At 34.0% G+C, this 18,059-nt stretch overlaps 3 protein-coding genes across 6 annotated transcripts; 2 read left to right on the top strand and 1 right to left on the bottom strand.

The window, feature by feature from the left end:
• Nucleotides 1–673: 673 nt before the first annotated feature.
• Nucleotides 674–1,584, top strand: LOC108819161 (VQ motif-containing protein 4). The gene has a single exon (XM_018592152.2). It carries the CDS (start codon nt 751–753, stop codon nt 1,471–1,473), a length of 723 nt encoding a protein of 240 aa, XP_018447654.1. The 5' UTR covers nt 674–750; the 3' UTR covers nt 1,474–1,584.
• A 2,420-nt stretch (nt 1,585–4,004) lies between these two features.
• Nucleotides 4,005–4,779, bottom strand: LOC108821258 (protein RALF-like 4). The gene has a single exon (XM_018594304.2). The coding sequence runs from the start codon at nt 4,605–4,607 to the stop codon at nt 4,272–4,274; it is 336 nt and encodes a 111-aa protein (XP_018449806.1). The 5' UTR covers nt 4,608–4,779; the 3' UTR covers nt 4,005–4,271.
• A 5,581-nt stretch (nt 4,780–10,360) lies between these two features.
• On the top strand, nt 10,361–13,752 carry LOC108822737 (nonsense-mediated mRNA decay factor SMG7-like). Of its 4 annotated transcripts, none has more exons than XM_018595893.2 (6): nt 10,361–10,502; nt 10,795–10,905; nt 10,986–11,456; nt 11,539–11,661; nt 11,751–11,905; nt 11,975–13,752. In XM_018595893.2, the coding sequence occupies exons 2-6, from the start codon at nt 10,825–10,827 to the stop codon at nt 13,596–13,598; spliced, it is 2,454 nt and encodes an 817-aa protein (XP_018451395.2). In that variant the 5' UTR covers nt 10,361–10,502; nt 10,795–10,824; the 3' UTR covers nt 13,599–13,752. The 4 variants fall into 4 exon arrangements, with proteins under 4 accessions (XP_018451395.2, XP_056849165.1, XP_056849164.1 ...); XM_056993185.1 differs by having other exon boundaries at nt 10,372–10,502; nt 10,820–10,905; XM_056993184.1 differs by lacking the exon at nt 10,361–10,502 and adding an exon at nt 10,516–10,713 and having other exon boundaries at nt 10,820–10,905.
• The last annotated feature ends 4,307 nt before the right edge of the window (nt 13,753–18,059 follow it).

The following is an 18,059-nucleotide window of genomic DNA, read 5'->3' as shown; positions in this document are numbered from 1 at the left end:
GTAAAGATTTCTTTCGCTTGCGACTATTTCTATCTTAAGATCATTTCGAGTATTTATTATATTGACCCAAATGTTACATTACGTCCCAGTCATCTAAATATCAATTGAGTTCAACATTTTCCAAGGAAATTAATAATTGTTCTTTGTGAAACTAAATATCGTTGGTATGACTTTTAGTCGATACCTTATCATTTATTGCGAGACTAGAGACATAGGAAACGACGTGTTTATCACAAGCGTGGAAAAAAAGCTCTAGCAACAACAAAACAAGAAAGAGGTTCAGCACAAGTCCTGCCTCTATCAAATAATTTGTGTTCTTTTCAGCCAAAAACATTTCACTAAAAGAAGTGAAAAATCACTCTAGAATAGTGAATCCAACCAAATTCTATTTTACTTTTCCCACCAGTATAATCTACTAAAATATATATCAATCTTGGTTTTAGATTAGCAGATTTTGATCTGTACCCTTAATCAGGAGATCAGCGTAGGGTATGTAGAGTTTTCAGCAATCCGATCCGGAATTTTGTCCATAAAAGTTGAAATAAATAGAACGGATGTTGTCCATATTAATGATTTTCCATCTGACGACGGCGCGTTATATAACTTTCTAGTGTAAGCGCGTGAATAAACTAAAAAAGAAAGAGACTAAAATTCACTAAAGAGACCAATACAATTTTTTCTTACCGAACCAAACACAAAAACTTGTTAAAGCAAATAGTACACACAATCTCTCTCTCTCTCTCTCTCACAATGGAGAATTCGCCGAGACACAGAGATGCTCCAACGAATCCGATCCCATCTCCCCGACGCCACCACAACACCAGCAGTAGCAGCAGCACCGAAAGCAACAAGCCACCCACAACTCCAACCCGAAACCTAACCCCAAGATCCGAATCCGGAAACCCGTACCCGACAACTTTCGTCCAAGCCGACACTTCCTCCTTCAAACAAGTCGTCCAGATGCTAACCGGATCATCAGACAGACCCAAACACCACGGATCCTCTCTTAAACCCGACCCGAGACCCTCTCCTTCCCAATTCTCAATCCCACCAATCAAAGCCGTCCCCAACAAGAAACAGTCCTCTTCTCCTTCTTCTTCAGGGTTCCGTCTCTACGAGCGTCGTAACTCGATGAAGAACCTCAAAATCAACCCGTTAAACCCGGTTTTCAACCCGGTTAACTCCGCTTTCTCGCCCCGGAAACCCGAGATCCTCTCTCCGAGCATCCTCGACTTCCCGTCTCTCGTGCTCAGCCCCGTCACTCCTCTCGTACCCGACCCGTTTGTTCGATCCGGGTCGTCGGATCAGAGCCCACCCAACGATGTGGAAGAGAAGGCGATGAAAGAGAGAGGCTTTTATTTGCATCCGTCTCCGTCTTCGGCGACAACTCCGATGGATTCTGAGCCTCGTCTTCTTCCTCTGTTTCCGGTGACTTCTCCTCGACTCTCAGATTCTTCTTCTACAGCTTCATGAAAAAAAAAAACCTAATTTTTTTTTGTGATCTTATTATATACGAGGGAAAGTGTAACGCTCAGGATTATTATCGCCTTCAATTGTATTAATATATCTCTATGGTTTTATTGATTTGAATGCTCATTTTTTTAAATTGTGTACTTCGTTTTTGATGAGTTTATTCTCCATATTTACAGTTACTGGGAATCATGATTAAGAAAATTTGAATGAGTAGAATATAAAAATAGACTAGTGGAAAAATGTTGCTTTGCAATTTGTTCTTATTTTTAAAAATTTACCGTAAATAGTGAACTTTTTACTGCAATGGAAAAAATGTATTATTCAACTGTATATATATGTTGTTTTCTAAAATAAATACACACAACCAGTTACTTCATCCAAACTTTTTCGGTAGACGTGATGAAGAGAGTATTACATGGGCAAGGTATCTTGATAATTATTTTATTTTATTTCCTTTGTTTTTGTTCTTTGATTTCATTTTCAGGATTTGATAGGGTTTTGAGATATAAACCATTTACCAATAGTTTTTCAAACCATCTTGTACGGTAATTTTTGTGTTATAGGTCTACCCCGTTTGGTTACAGTTTGATACATTAGAGTACAATATAATTTGGTCACTGTTTGGATATGATATGCTGGGTCAAAAAATATGGTTAAATCTCATTTTCAAGTATAGCTGAAAGCCTGAAAGTGGACAAAGGCATAGATTGGGAGGTAATGGGCATATACAAAAGGGTATGGCCCCATCTTGGTCAAATGTTTAGGTTTAGAAGAAAAAGAGTGGAAAAATAATTAGGAATGTTGAAACTTTTAAATTTCGGTTTTAATTGCTTGCTTATATAAGACGTGGTCTACCGAAGCAATTAATATTTTATATTGAAATGGTCTTTAGATCAAGTTAAATTAAGCTTGACTCAATCTCACATAAGGTGGACCGGATCTACCTCTTTCTTTCTCTCTTTAAAAGGTTGAAAATTCTCATGTGAAGAGAGTTGATGTTCGGGCCCACTTCCACTATTAGTGGTGCCACTCAGAGCGCGATTGTGGTTTACCCATTTACATTTTTTGTTTCTTTATACAGTATATATATATATATAAATATTTTAGAGTACCATGAAAGTTTAGGATGGTAGATACAGAATCTTTACATATCCGAAATCACCTTTGAAAATTCTGATGTAAATAATAGGCTATAGCACTTCGTACCAAGAACAGTTTGAATCAAGACACAAACTAACTAAGCTTACCTAGGCATTACAATTCAATCCGTTCTTTTGTGATGATGTTGTACCTTTTTTTTGGTCAAGATGATGGTGTACCTCAATTCCTTAAATATTACATTATCGATCAGGATTTGATTACAAATGACACTTATACTTAAAATGCGAATATATTATAAATATGTACTAGTGACAAAAGTGTGCATATCAATAATGTTTCAAAGTTAGGTTCTCATCTCAATTCAAAGTCTTCTTTGGTTCCTTTATTTTTCAATTAAATGACTTTGGAAAAAGACCATACGGTGCTGAATGTAGAAGTGCTGGTGGGTCTTGACGTCTTGTGACCAACTGACCATGATACTATACATTTCCTCAGACAACCAAACAAAATTTCTCATATATGTTTTAGCCATTTTTTTATCAACATATGTTTTAGTCTTTTAGACGTTTGAGTATGGTATATACGGCAACCAGAGGAGTCCTCAGAACACGTTATGGGCCTAGCATTAGACGTTTTCTAGGGGCTCTATACGTTCGTATGTAACTAATATTTTTTTATATATTTTATACACCTAAACAATCCGCTAACAAAAACTTTGACGTAAACCCAACTCCTATGTAATAACGCCAGCTAGTCAGCTTTTGGAGATGTTTAATTTTGTAAGTGTTGCCGTTGCGTGTGGATGTAAACTATTTTCAACTCAAGTTTACTTGCAAATAAACAATAACTGAAGTATTTTACCCTCATTTTAATCATGTTTTAACCGTAAACACTTCTCCTAAACATGAAGGTGGAGTTAGGTTTGGGCTTTGATAGGCTTTCTATCGAAAAACAACTTTGACTTGAGATCCCAACTGAACCACCAAACTATTTTTCCTAACCATTGCATTTTTTCATTCTTGTCACGTCATTGCGATAAAACCACCTGTTTTGATATGTGATCATAATTCATAGAAACAATTGACTCGCAAGAATGTATGAGTTGTCATTCATGATTTCAACGTTTCAACAATCGTATTCTCAGTTTAGAAATTTAACCATGAAGCCATCGTATTTCTCATCAACCCAAGCTTATCTAGAACATTTTGTTTCTAAGTTGCTAACATAAGAAATAAGTTTTTTTTTTCATTCACTAGTCTTATCGAGTTGGATCCCTAAACTAACAAAACTGAATTAAATAACCAAACAATTGCTGCGTTTGTTTCCAGATAAATCACAAAAGGAGAGATAAAAGAAGAAAAGAGGTTCCAACTTGGGCCCTCATTTAAAAACAAATGCTTAATTGTACTAAGAACATCATATGATGTATATAATAGACAAACGGAACTTAAATATATGAACGAAACGAAACACAAGGACAACAACAACAAAGGAAAAAAGGCGATATATAAATGAATCAAAAGCTTATATGCATCATGATGAAATAAAGAAACAAAAAAGAACAAAAGTAAATATAAAATGAATCAAACGTATAACATATGGTACGTTAAGAAAGAAAATTATTAGCGATCAAGAATGAGGAATGAATGAAGATCGAACCGTGTTGAATCAAATCCTCCTCTCTATCATTCTGTTTCTTATTTCGCGTACCTATAGCAATGCGTGATCGCACTGCATCCACGCCTGTAAGGATTGTTCCTTCTCCTCTTCTTGCAATCATAGTAAGATCGGCCACGTCTATTGCAAGGCACATTGTTCTTTTTGAGAGCATCGTATCCAATGTAACGACGTCCTCTAGCAAGCTGACGACGGTTTGTCTCTGAATCCATTAGAGACTCGAGTTCATCGTCGTCTCCGATGCAACCTTGCCCGTTGATGCAAGATTTAGTTAATGGATAGGTTGCATTTACAGATTTAGCTACCATAGCTAAAACCAAGAGGCCAAAGATGAATAACAATTTGACACCACCCATTTTGTATTTTTTTCTTTGTATAGATGAGTTATATTATTACTCTTGTGCTTGAGTTTTTTGGTATCTTCTACGCCCTTCCTTGTGAAAGGAGAGGGAGAAATAGAAGTATGAGAGATTGTGCAGAAGAACAAACTGAAAGGTTGGTTTTGTTGAGGATAAAGAAGGGTTATTTTGTGGTGGTTAATTCTGTTACTTTGAGGGTTTTAACCTCTTTTTCAGGTCTTATTTTGTCCATTTTTTCCGCTCTGTGGTTAGGTCTACATTTGCTAAGTTATATTTGGCTCTCCTCTTTGTTCGGCTAGCTAGCTTTGTTTTGTTATATTAATCAAATGCTCAAATTAGCATCTAAACGTTTATCATCAGTATTGTAACCATTTTCAAAAAGCTTAATAGTGCGCAGGATAACGTGTGGATCAATTGAATCCTAGTTCCAGAAAATGTACGGATCAAATATAGGATCTAACAGCATCTGTAGTAAAATCTCTCAACTAGAATTTTTTCAATACTAACAATATTTTAATAGCTGAAAAAACCTATATCTTTATCGTTGCCATTTAATCATGTTTGAAGCTCTACCATTAATCTGCCATTTTGTATCATTGCCATTAGCTTACCAATTTTTAAGAGTAATGCTGGTATTATGAAATAATAGAACTAGTTCCAACTAATTCTTGTAAAAAAAAAACTCATAATGATTTGGGACTAATTTTGTCAATTTAATATCAGTATAAATAATAAGTGAGATTGGCAAAGCGAAAACAAAACATATGCTGCTCCAGATTTTTAGACTAACCACAATTTATAGTTTTTGTTAAGCTTTTATAAGGTTCTATTGTGATTTAGATCGTTTTCCCGACAATCTAATCTTATTCTAAGGACCACACTACGTAATTTTTGATCTTAATCACATAAATAAAATCTTTTAAACCGGCGGATCACTTGAATTCTTAATATCTTTACATATATACTGAATTTAACGTTCAACACTATTATATTGTGTTGAATAATAACTAGAGCAAAAAAAATAAATAAAATAGTTAAGCGATTTCCACTTGATTGGCATAACATCAACGAAACAAAAGTGGATTATTTTCTCATTCGAAATTTCCGGCTATGACAACCAGTCCCAGCCATAGGGTTTTTGAATGGAATATAGAACAAATGCAATTCTTATAAGATGTATATTGAATTGTATATTTTTGCCATTCACCTTAAAATATGCAGAAAAATATATTAAAATAATAAATAAACTCCATGCAGATTAATGCTAGTGCTATATTATTTGATCTACAATGAAGAAGAAAAAATGGCTGGATAATTGATTTTTATGCAGATTATTAATATGTATTTATCCTGTTTGATATGTATTTTTTGCGTATGCGTTGCATTCAGAGCCTATAATGTGACAGATAATACAAAGAAATGGAAAAGTTAAAAAATAATAAGTAAAATAAAAAATAAAAAATACAAGGAAATGGAACATTTTCAAATGTCTCTTGATAGTTTCGACGACTTACTTTGCAGTTTGTACGTAGACACCATCATGAGGTGCTTTTGAATAATGTAAAGTTGTAAACTGACCATTTATGTTAATAACTCTAACTATAAGTAAGAAACTAGATTCTAACCCGCCCTTTAAAGGGCGGGTATATTTTTGTTTTAATTAAATTCTCATATTTGTATTTTTTATGATTATATTTGTATTTGTTTTTGTAATTATATATGTGTAAATCTTAATCAAAATATATTTTATTAAATAATAGCAATTATGAAAATTGATCCAATATACGCTAGGTTAAGGTTGGGTTGCCGGTCGAACCCGCCAACCCGCGAGTTTCAATTTTGTTTTGGTCAAAAAATATGATCCGCATAACCCGCAAACATATAATTTGTACCAGCACAAGCCCTATTTAATTTTTCGGTTATCAGCGAATTATAATTTTTTTTCTAAAAAATATTTATTTTAATTATTATAAAAATATAAAAACATATTTATAATATATTTTAAACATTTTAACTATGAGAGAAAAAGATTATCAAGTTGAGAAGAATAAAACATTTAATCTGGATGAAATGAATAAACATGCACTCGATTTCTTTTGCTACACTCCAAACCCAAAGAGTAAATTTAAGAAGAAGATGAAACAATAGAAACAGGAAAAACAAAAACAAAAAAAAATTTGTTGATTGAAAATTATATAGAAATGAAACGGTTTGACAGTAGGAGATGATAATTCAGTTTTGAACATGGTAGTGAGAAAATCTAGGGATTTAATATTTTACATTTCATAAAATTAGGATCGTAAGAACTTTTTCTGTATTTATTTGCATCTTTATTTAATTTCTGTTTAATACTTGATTAATTAAAAAAATATATCGATGCAGTTACGTGATTAATGGTTTTGATTTTAGCAATTATCATAATACAAAAATATACATATAAAAATGGTGGACACAACATATATCAATCGGTAATACTTGTGTTTTAATAGAATTGATTTAGATTCTGACCCGTTCCTAAAGGCATGTATATTTTTTGTTTTACATTTTTTTTAGAAATTTAATTTTTTATATTTTTGTTTTTAGTCATATTTGTGATTTTAGTCATATTTGTGATTTTCTTGGTATACTATTTCCCTTAAATTATTAATAAGAGGTTCTAATCTATTCTATTAAAATATTTGGACCACACCTATATCTATAAAAAAATAAAATTATAATATGATTATAAAAAATCTGAAACATAAAATTAAAATTTTCAGAAAAAAATTAAACAAAAAGCATATCCACCTTTTGAAAAGGCGGGTCATAATCTAGTAATAATATTAAATAGGAATACTAATTTACTTTTTTATTACTAACTTATTATATATTTATATTTTTAAGATTTAAAATTTAATTTTAAAATATTTTGAGCACAGAAAATTCTTACATTTGCACTGAACAGGCAAGCTATTATATGTTGATAAAATAATTATTTTAAATAATCGAATTTTTATGTACATATTAGTTGACCATGTGTAGATATTTATTATCAGATGCTCAATACATTTTATAATTGTCGAGTACTATATGTGTATGATATGAAAGTGGTTGCGAGAATATTGGCACTAAGGGGAAGTTACAAAATTCAATATTATTAATCTATTCAAAATTATTTCCTTAACTAAAACAAATAAATAGTTGGACATAACCTTACATCAATTGATCATACTGCAGAATTAATAGAATAGACTAGATTTTCACCCGCCCTTAAAAGGGCGGGATTATTTCCGAATATAAATTTTTATTTTTGATTGTGTATATACTTTAAATGTCACGCATGAAATGTTATATTCAGTATTCTGTAACTCGGTCCAGACCCGCGGTTAAATCGATAAATTGATGACTCTATATGTAATTTAGTTAAACTCGTTATTTAAAAGTTTTATTAAAGTCGCAAATTTATTGTAATCATTTATATTGGTAAAATTTATTTTATATTATATTTTTTGTCAGCATTATTATACAAATTAACTATTGTCATTCAACCCGCCGTATAATTGATAAATAATTAAAAAAAAAATAAAATATTAAATATAAATATATGTATTAACTTATGAAATGATTTATTAGTTTATATATCTTCAAATAAAAAATGAATTAAAAATCATTTGTAACTACAGTTAGTTATTAATTCTGACTTTTATTACTAAAAGTAAATATTAAAAAGAAATGTGTATTTACATTTCAAATAAAATATATTAAAAGAGTGAAACTGGTCTAATATGGTATATTATTAATGAGTAACATTTTATTACAAATATAGAAAGTAAGACAAAAAAATTGTTAAATCTAATAAAAATGTGCAATAATTTGTATTAGAGCTTTTCAGAATATAAATATCACTGAGTGAAAACTTGAATAAGAGTACTATCAAAGTTTAAGAATCATTTTAATATTTCGTTCTGTACTATATATAAGTTATACTAACTAAAGCATTTTCATATTTACATCTTGTATTTTTTTTTTTGAGGTGGCGGTAATCTCCATTGTCAAAAAAATAATAATTAAAAACAATAAGGCCTATATGAAACATTGAAGGATGAATTTCATATTGTTTAATCATTAATATATAGGTCTGATATTAAACCACATGCGATGTATAATACTATTAGTCTATTAAATGATATGAATCGATGTTTATTTGATGTGTTATTATACTATTAAATGTATATGAATCTTATGGGAACATAAGTTGAATGTTATGGTAGTCAACATACTTAGAAAAAAGTATTTATTTAGGGGATCCCTTTATTTAATGTGTTATACCATTAAATATATGTAAATCGTGAATGTCCGTAAATCGTAACAGCATTAATGTTACCGCATAGTTAGGAATAATTAGAGAAATATGAGGTATGATCAAATTATTAGTAGTTAATAAGAGTCCATTATTAGTAGAAGTCAACAAAAATAAACGCAAATGTATCGATTGTCAAATATCACATCAATCACCAAAGATATTTCCTCTCTTTAATTATTTTGATTAAAAATTATAAAGAGAAGTTGTGCTGGTGTATTTCCCTGATGGGTATTGTTCCATACTGTAGATTATGAATTGTGGAAATTGCATGTATCTGCTGGTCAGATTTCCACGACCAATTTTTTTTTTTTTGTTACAGTCATGTATGATAGTCTAAACTATTAGATATTAAAAGATGAGAGAAAATGTTTTTTCAACGAAATCTTCACCTAAATCTTAATTTTATATTAGACAAGTTTAGTTAAAAATTGAACAAATCACAATATTTGTCACTACAGTAAACATCACCTCAAAAATGACGTGTCTCGTTTGTTATAAATGGGACCCACTGAAATTTTAAACAAAGACAAACTATGCACTCAATTTAGGGTTTAGGGTCTACAGTATACTTTCCATCCGTTTAGATTTAAATGTCGTTACAAAATAAAACTTCCGTGAAATGCATAACGCTTTATAAGTTCAATATAATTTTTATTGATTAATTTATTTTACCCTTAACTAAATTAAAAACAGTAAATACTATAAAATTTCAATAGTAATATAAAATTAAAATCAAATATTTTAACTATTTTCTATTTTTTGTGTGAAAATCTAAGGACATTTAATTTAAAATAATTTAAAACAAAGATAGTATTATTTTTCTTTGAGTATTTATAATGTAGCGAAGACCTTGTTTTAATAGCGATATCATCTGTATTTGTGTCATCATAGTGTTGAAGCTAGTATTATACAATCTAAAGTCCACAGTTTCAACTTTGATTCAAACTGGAAAAGAAAAGTAAAATTGGATTTCAGACTCGCGTAATTATCATTTTTGAAAGTTGGAAACCAATGGTCATGGATAAAACTTAATTAATTTAACAAAAATAGGATAAGACAATAGTTTTTTTTTTTTTTTGGAAAAACATGTGAACCCCCAAGTGACCCTTTAATGCAGATGCTCCAAGTTACAAAAATAAAATAAAAATAAAAATTAACCAGCAGTCTTCAAAAACATACTGCAAAGTCTGATATTAGCTAAAGTCAGCATAACTAAAATATAGGAAAATGTTTCTTCAACGTCAAGGAATATATAAAAGCGGGTAACTTTCCTCCGGACTTTCTGTTAAATTAGTTAATTTATTAGCAAGTTAATCACTGAAGAAAAAATATTTTACAATGGAGAAAAAAAAAGAGAGAAACAAATCAAACTGTTAGGGGCACTTAGAAGAACAGTGGAATAATGGATTAGATATGTATCCACTTCATCATCATCATCATCATCAGCCACCTTTCTGATTTGTCTGTTTCACAACTGACCAATCCATCTCCCAAAGTCGTCTCTCTCTTTCTCTTTCCTCCATGTGATACACTTCTCTTGGCTTCTTCTGGTAAAGTCCTCTTCTTATTTGTCTCTTCGTTTTCCATCTAAAGATTCACTCTCTCCTCCAAGTTTCTTCCCCTCTCTGCTCTGCTTCTGTGACCTCTCTTAAGCTGATCTGATGTGTGTTCTTCTTTCTCTTTGATGCTTCTGTCTCTGTAATTCTCTAACTACTTTAGAGATTTTTATCATCTGGGTTTCATTAAACTCACTCAAAGCTTGTGAGTCGTGACTTTGAGCTTTATAACCAGTTTCAACTCTTGTAGACCAAACACTCATGAGAAGTTCTTGATCTTTGTTAGTTTTCAAATATTTGTCTGATTCCAGAGAAGATGGAAGCTTCTACTAGAAAATCACCCAAGAGTAATGCAAATTCAGCTCATCAGAAACAGAATCCTAATGTTCTTGTAGAGGTAACTAAAACCACCTTGTTTACTTGAAGAATCTTACTGTTAAACAACACAACTAATGATGTTTTTTTTTCTCTCTCTAGGTGAACAACATAGAGAAACAGCTATGGACATTAATCCACTCAAAAGGCATATTACATCCAGATGTTTCAGAACTATACGCTAAATCAAGTTCCACCTACGAGCAAATCTTTAAAAGCAATCTCAAACAAGAAGTGCTTCAAGAAGTTGAGTTCTGTCTCTGGAAACTTCACTATAAACACATAGACGAGTTCCGTAAAGGCGTCAAGACAGATGATCCTGCCAAGCGAGGCACTCATACGAAAGCATTCAAGATGTTTCTCTTAAGAGCGGTTGACTCTTATAAGAATCTGATCTCCAAAGTTGAGAAATCTGGATTCTTATCCCATCGTTTCTATATCTGTCTTGGAGATCTTGAAAGGTACAAAGAACAGTATCTGAAAACACATGAGCATCCTAATTGGTCAACTGCAGCTACATACTATCGTGAAGCTGCAAAATCTTGGCCTGGTAGTGGCAATCCTCATAACCAGGTAAACTTAATTAGTCTTTATTTATTTATTTATTATTATTTGCATTTGCATTTGAAGTGTTTTTTTTTTTGGTTTTGTGTAGCTAGCTGTGTTGGCTACTTATGTTGGTGATGAGTTCTTGGCTCTGTACCATTGTGTGAGAAGCTTAGCTGTAAAAGAACCTTTCCCTGGTGCTTCCAACAATCTTCTTCTGTTGTTTGAGAAGGTGAATTGATTCACTCATACTCCTCTATTACCTCTAGTTTATGATTATGTTTTGCCTTAACATCATACTTTGCTTTTTAACTACTGCAGAACAGGTCTTCTCAGTTGCAGTCTCTCTCTACCGATGCAGAGTTTAACTTCTTAAACCCATCAGAGAGGAATGTTACTCTGAAGGACTCAATGACTGGAACTGACTTATGGTCACTGGTGGTTCGAACTATTAGCTTCTTTTACCTTAAATCCAGGTCAGCTTGGACAACATTTTCTCTTTTTTACAAGCTGTTCTTGTCTTAAACCTTTCTGGTTTGTTCCAGTTTTGATGACTTCGATTGCACGTTTGCATCAACTATGAGAGAAATGGATGCAGCGTTTGCAGCAGATGATAGGAACCTAGAAGCCATGTTGGAGTCATATCAAGTCATGGACTCAACGAGAAAGGGACCTTATAGAATCCTCCAACTTGTTGCGGTTTTCATCTTCATCTTCCACGGTTCATCCGAGTTTAACGAATCAGACAAGGCTAAAGAGGAAGTAAAGCTAACAAACTTAGCCTTGACGATGGCGTTCATCGTCATGGGGAGAGTTGTTGAGAGATGTTTGAAGTCAAGTCCCTTGGATTCCTGCCCTCTCTTACCTGCTCTACTTGTGTTTCTAGACTACTCACCCTTTCTGCTTGAAAAGACAGAAGAAGGAGAATACAGGTTTGATGAGAAGAGTGAGATTGCAATATCATACTTCTTTGGCAAACTTGTTGATCTCTTGAACCAGTTAAAGGTGGAAGGCCAAAACTGTTGTGCTCTTTGGGAGGATCATGAACTGAGGTCCTTGTCTCCTCTGGCTCCTATACATCTGCTTCTAGATTTCTCAAGTCATATGGATCTGAGAGAGGGTTTTGATAGAGGGAAAGAGATTCGTCTTCAACGGATTTTAAATTCCGCTATTAGGTTCTCAAGTAGACGAAAGAAGAGTACTCAAAAGTGGTTATTCCTTGACAAGCAAGGGACTTGGTCCTACTCAAATGAAGAGGGAAGTAACAGAACATGTGTTGAGAGTGAGAGTGAAAGATCTGTGCCTGCAGAAGAGGAAGAAGTCATTCTTCTCAAGCCGCTTGTAAGGAGTCAATCTGCTCCAATCTATTCTTCTTGCATTGCAACAAAGCCGCTCAGCTCGGATAACAAAACTTTACCTGATGAAAGCATAAGACGTGCCTCATCACTCATTGTGAACCACCATAGCACACATGAGACTAACTTCAGCTTCACGCAAGGTCTTAAGAACACGGAACCGCAGCTAGAAGAAGGCACAGTCTCAGGAAGACCTCCATCACTAAGCGGGTGGGTGGTTGACAAGAAGGAAGAGAATGGAGGAGTAAGTAATCCAAAAGGGTTAAGCAGTATTGATGAGACAAGTCCTGTCACATCCTTTGATAGTCTCTCAACTTCTTTATATTCACCTCCTACTCCATCTGCTCCATTACTTCCTGAAGACGCTTCTTGGTTTCATAATGGAGTTAGTACGCAAGCAGAGACAGAGAGCTCCAGTTTCATAAATTCATACACAAACCCGCCACTTGTTGGGATGTCTTCTTCTGAGTGGTTACGCAGGTACAGACAGAGTAGGAATGTTGGACCAGCCTATTCCTATCATCAAGCTCAGGGGACAGACAATCTGAGGAACTTCTTGGCTCATGGGTCTTCCAAGTTCAGTCTCTTAGCAATGTACGGTACACCAAATGATCAATCGATGATCACTTCTGAAAACTCATTGTTTCATCCTCACCTTTACAATGAAACTAGAGGAGAGAAGCTCTGCAACGGTCTAGAAAGTACAAGAAACGCTTATGGATTCAGTGATGATCCTGGACCGTTTCTTCGGTACTTGAGAGAGAAAGAGTGGCTGAATGAGAATGGTGAGAGGTTAAGAGAAGGTTGTAAGTGAGTGACTTGCAAGAAACTGTCTCAAGTTGGCAAAGTTGTAACAAACCTGTAGTTTCCTTGTGTTGCAAATCTTTTCAAGAAAATGAAAGCAAAAGTTTGGTTGTACACAAACAAACAAACAAAGAAACCTTTAAATCCATCAACTTCTTCTTCTTTTTTTCTTGAGGAATGAATCGAATTAGATCAGCATTGAAACACATCGGTGTGTCCAGTAATAATCATGATCTTACAACGTAGGAGGAGGAATGAACTAAGCTTCCAAGAAGCAGAACAAATAAAGTGAAACCAGCAAAAGGAAGTAATGTTGAGCAAACCAAATCCTGATCAAGATGCATCTTGATATTTGCTGCAATTCATCATTCTCCAAAATGTCGAGATTTTATTTCTAACATTCTTCTCAATGTATATAGCCTTCTGTGGAGCAGTATTCTGTTGCTATATTGAGTGCATAGAAAGGTTGGGAACGTACCAAACAGGAAACAGAGTGATTTTTACTATGAATTGTCCACCAGAATGTCCATGATATTGCTCCAACTAGCGCTGTTTAATCTTATCTGACCCACGATGAAGTGCAGCGACGAGTGATATCTATACTCCCACCGTGTTGTTGCACTCGGAAAACACTACTAGAGAAGCCTTGTTTGTTTGAGGGAATATATTGGGTACTGAATTTAGACGTCGTTATGGACTTGTTAGCTACCGTATATACAATAGTGGTGTCTTTCCAAATCACACCGAGACTCTTGTGTGTTTCTAAAGCAGTGCCTTCGTAGCTACCGTAATTCTCTTCTTTGTTTCTTTTCAAAATTTTATATATCGTCGCTATAAGAAAAGAGTTATTTGTAAAATTTTACAAAAAATATTTACAAATGTGAAAAGTTTTCTATAGTAATTATTTGTAATACGAAAAAATAATTATTTGTAATATATATTTGTCAATATATTATTATATATCGTGCCGTCTACGTTATTATATATATACGAAGTTTATATACATTCGACTGAACCCTAAATATAATTGATTCTAGTAAAAGGGGGAATACAACTCTGGAAAGAGAGAAGAAAGTAATGTTGAGGAATCAGCCAGAGAGATCCAGAGATGATAGATCACGACCAAACCATATCCCTCTTGATCTAACCTTAGAGATACTCTCAAGACTTCCTGCCAAATCAATCGTGAGATATCAATGTGTCTCGAAGCTGTGGTCTTCTCTCATCACACTTCCGAGTCTTATCAACTCCTTCGAGTCTCGATCCTCATCACAGCCACCGCGTCTTCTGATCACCGTCACACTGCAAGGGAAGAAGCACTTCGTTTTGTCGTTTCCTCAAAACCAGAACCCTGAAGGGTCTGATTCTCCGGTGTACAGTTATCATATGAAAAACCTTTTTTATGATAGGCATATGCGAGATAGCGTCCATGGTTTGATTTTATTATATGGATTACAGATTTGGAACCCAAGCTTGCGTCGGATTTTAACCTTACCACATCCCCGAGAGCACATCCCCATCCCCATCTCGCTTCGTGATCGTAGTTCTTATTTATGTTACGATCCATTGGAGGGTAAACACAAAGTAGTGTGCTTATATTATGGAACTAATTCTGTAACGCCTATGATTCTTACATTGGGAGCTCAAGAAACATGGAGAATAATACCCAAAGAACTTTGCCCTATGCATTCCTTAACTTACGAAGGATATGGGCGGTGCTTCAATGGGATTCTGTATTATGAAGCTAGGGTTGATGATAAATATATAATAATGAGCTTTGATGTCAAATCTGAAAGCTTCAGTCCTATACATTTTCCAGCCAACTATTTTTTTCGATGGTCATCGCATACTATGATACCTTATGAGGGAAGGGTAGCCTTAGTTACTGGTGACTTTCCATGTGGTGATGGTGCACTATATATTTTGAAAGATGCACATGGACACGAATGGACGCGTCAATGCTTGCCTCGTCTACGTTTGAAGAGAGAGTGGAGTATATATATGCAATTCAAGGGTGTTACTGATGCTGGTGAGTTTATTTTTACACCAAGAAGTTTTGTTGATTCGTTTTATATTCTATATTACGATCCAAGGAGCAACAGTACTAGAGAAGCCTTCTTTGAAGGATTTATGGGTAATAAATTTAGACGCAGTGGTCGTGGAGTTCCTAACGACCGAACAGACTGTTTGGGTGTTTTCGCAAATCACATAGAGAGTCTGGTGTCTTTGTAGTTCTCCGCCTTCTCTCGCTCAATGCTCTTCAATGTTATTGTTTTCGACTTTGTGATTTTTTTTTTCAATAGAAAACATTGTTACAATAGATCGTGTCATTGTTTAGAAGATCAAACACAAGAAAAAATGTCATTCTTTTTCCCTAGTTCCTCGATGCAAACCAAGCCTCCATTGCACCAATTGATATTTGCTGCAATTCATTCTCCAAAATGTTGAGATTCTATTTCTAACATTCTTTTCAATGAACTCAGCCATCTGTGGAGCATTAATTCTATTGCTCACACCATGCTTCCGACAATTTTTTCCCACCATATATATTAAGTGGATAGGAAGTTGGTAAACATATATACCGAAGAGACAACAAAGTGATTTGTCATATTAAAAAAAAAACAAAGTGATTTGTCCACCATGATATTGCTCCAACTTGCGTGTAATTAATCTACATACTCCTTCCGTGTCTGCACTCGAAAAAGACTACCAGAGAAGCGTTGTTTGAGGGAATATAGGTCGTGAATGTTAGACGTCGTTATGGATGTTGTTACTTTCTCTATAAATTGTTTCGATATGGTATCTTCAATGGGTAGTCCATAATGCTTGTTTATATCTTTGCAATATCTCCCCATAACCGATGCTTGTTTTCTTTCTGCTTCCACAAGCCAAAGAAAGAAAATAAAACAAGAAGAGGGAACCAAACAAAAAAGCCTATTGTCTACTACCAAGAGAAACTGGATTATTCTTGTTGGCACTAATCCAATCCAATCCTCCTATATTCTCTTGGTCGCTATACTACTGAATGTTGTTGTTGCTTTGTGTCTGCGTGTGAGTAACTAGAGATAGGGTAACTTGGTGCTTGATCATTTGGTTTTATCAGTAGGTGCCAAGTTTAAATCCTGCCTTAAAAGATGCCTAAAGACTCCATCTTATCCACAACAAATTCCTGTCACTTGTTCAGATCATCGAAACCCTAGAGTACCATAAACGTTTCCGTAAAACTGAGACATACCAGTTGAGGAGGACGAAGAGCAGTGTTTTTAAAACCGGACCGGCGAGCGAACCGGAAATATTTTGGGTCACGGGTCATTGTGGTTCGACCTGGTTCGACCGGGGTCGATTAGATTAAACTGAATTTATTATTTTATAAATATTATATATATTTTTTTTCAAAAAATAGTCATAATGTTTAGAAAACTTTCAAAAAAAAACAAATTGAAATGTGATAAAAATAAAAAAAAAATTAATAGTTCAAATCTAAAGTCAATAGAAAAAAAAACATTTAAATTTTATTCTCCAAACTTTGTCCTTCTAAATCTTCATCACCTATAAAAGTTATATACACATTAGTTATAAAACTCTATTTTGGTTGCAATCTGTGACAAACAAAATAGTATATATGTTAAAAAGGGAGAAAAAAATAATTATTTTATTAACAAAATTTTGATTTTTATACGAACCAGGGTTTCGTCGGTTCGTTGGGTCACTCGGTTCCCGGGTTTTTAGCGGTTCAACATGGGTTTTTAACCGGTTCAACTTTAGTTGGGTTTTGACATTAAACCAACCCGGATAGGTGTCCGGTTCGCGGTTGAACCCGGTCTGACCGCCGGTCCGGTCCGGGTTTAACAACACTGACGAAGAGAGAAGATGCGATTACGATGAGGAAGCCAACATGAACAAGCAACATGGATTGGCTACTAGTGAAAGCTATGGAGAGCATGAAGGTGAGACAGAGACCCAGCATAAGAAACGCGAGTTTCATAGTGTTCCATGTCGGAGCCTGTAAAAAAAAAAAGATCTGATCTCCAATGTACATCATCTAAAACAAGGGTAAGAAGAAGAAAGATATACGGACATTGACGCCTGGAGCTAGAGCTCCGAAAAGAACAGCTTCCGTTGACGAAACCCCTGATCTCTCTGCTTCTTCTCCATCTTTCTTTCCCAAGAGCAAAACCTCTGTTTTTTTTCCCAAGGAAAGAGATAATTAGAACCGAGAATCTTAAACCGAGCGGTTTGTTCTGGTATATTGCTGTCTCTGTATTTGGACTTGTTGACATTAATCTCTTTTTTTTTCTTCATTTTTAAAATTTTCTATGTTTTATAATACAATATCTCTATACTATCTTCAAATATATGAATGATGTAGAACTTACCTATTGATAGTTGCAGTTTTTAAAATAAAAAACTAAATACATCTAATCTTAGATGTCGCTTAGAGAAATTTAATTCACTTCAAAAAGAATTGTAT

This window comes from Raphanus sativus, chromosome 8, assembly GCF_000801105.2.
Source record: "Raphanus sativus cultivar WK10039 chromosome 8, ASM80110v3, whole genome shotgun sequence".
NCBI classification, from domain to species: Eukaryota; Viridiplantae; Streptophyta; class Magnoliopsida; order Brassicales; family Brassicaceae; genus Raphanus; species Raphanus sativus.
Note: the sequence above shows the minus strand (reverse complement) of the source record. Positions and strands in the feature narration are given on the sequence as shown.

What these genes read in the sequence shown, in the direction of transcription:
- LOC108819161 (XM_018592152.2), top strand. Translation starts at nt 751, where the DNA reads ATGGAGAATTCGCCGAGACACAGAGATGCTCCAACGAATCCGATCCCA.
- LOC108821258 (XM_018594304.2), bottom strand. Translation starts at nt 4,607, where the DNA reads ATGGGTGGTGTCAAATTGTTATTCATCTTTGGCCTCTTGGTTTTAGCT.
- LOC108822737 (XM_018595893.2), top strand. Translation starts at nt 10,825, where the DNA reads ATGGAAGCTTCTACTAGAAAATCACCCAAGAGTAATGCAAATTCAGCT. An exon ending in ATCCTAATGTTCTTGTAGAG is followed by an intron (nt 10,906 to 10,985) that starts GTAACTAAAACC and finishes TTCTCTCTCTAG; the next exon opens with GTGAACAACATAGAGAAACA. An exon ending in TTCTTTTACCTTAAATCCAG is followed by an intron (nt 11,906 to 11,974) that starts GTCAGCTTGGAC and finishes GGTTTGTTCCAG; the next exon opens with TTTTGATGACTTCGATTGCA.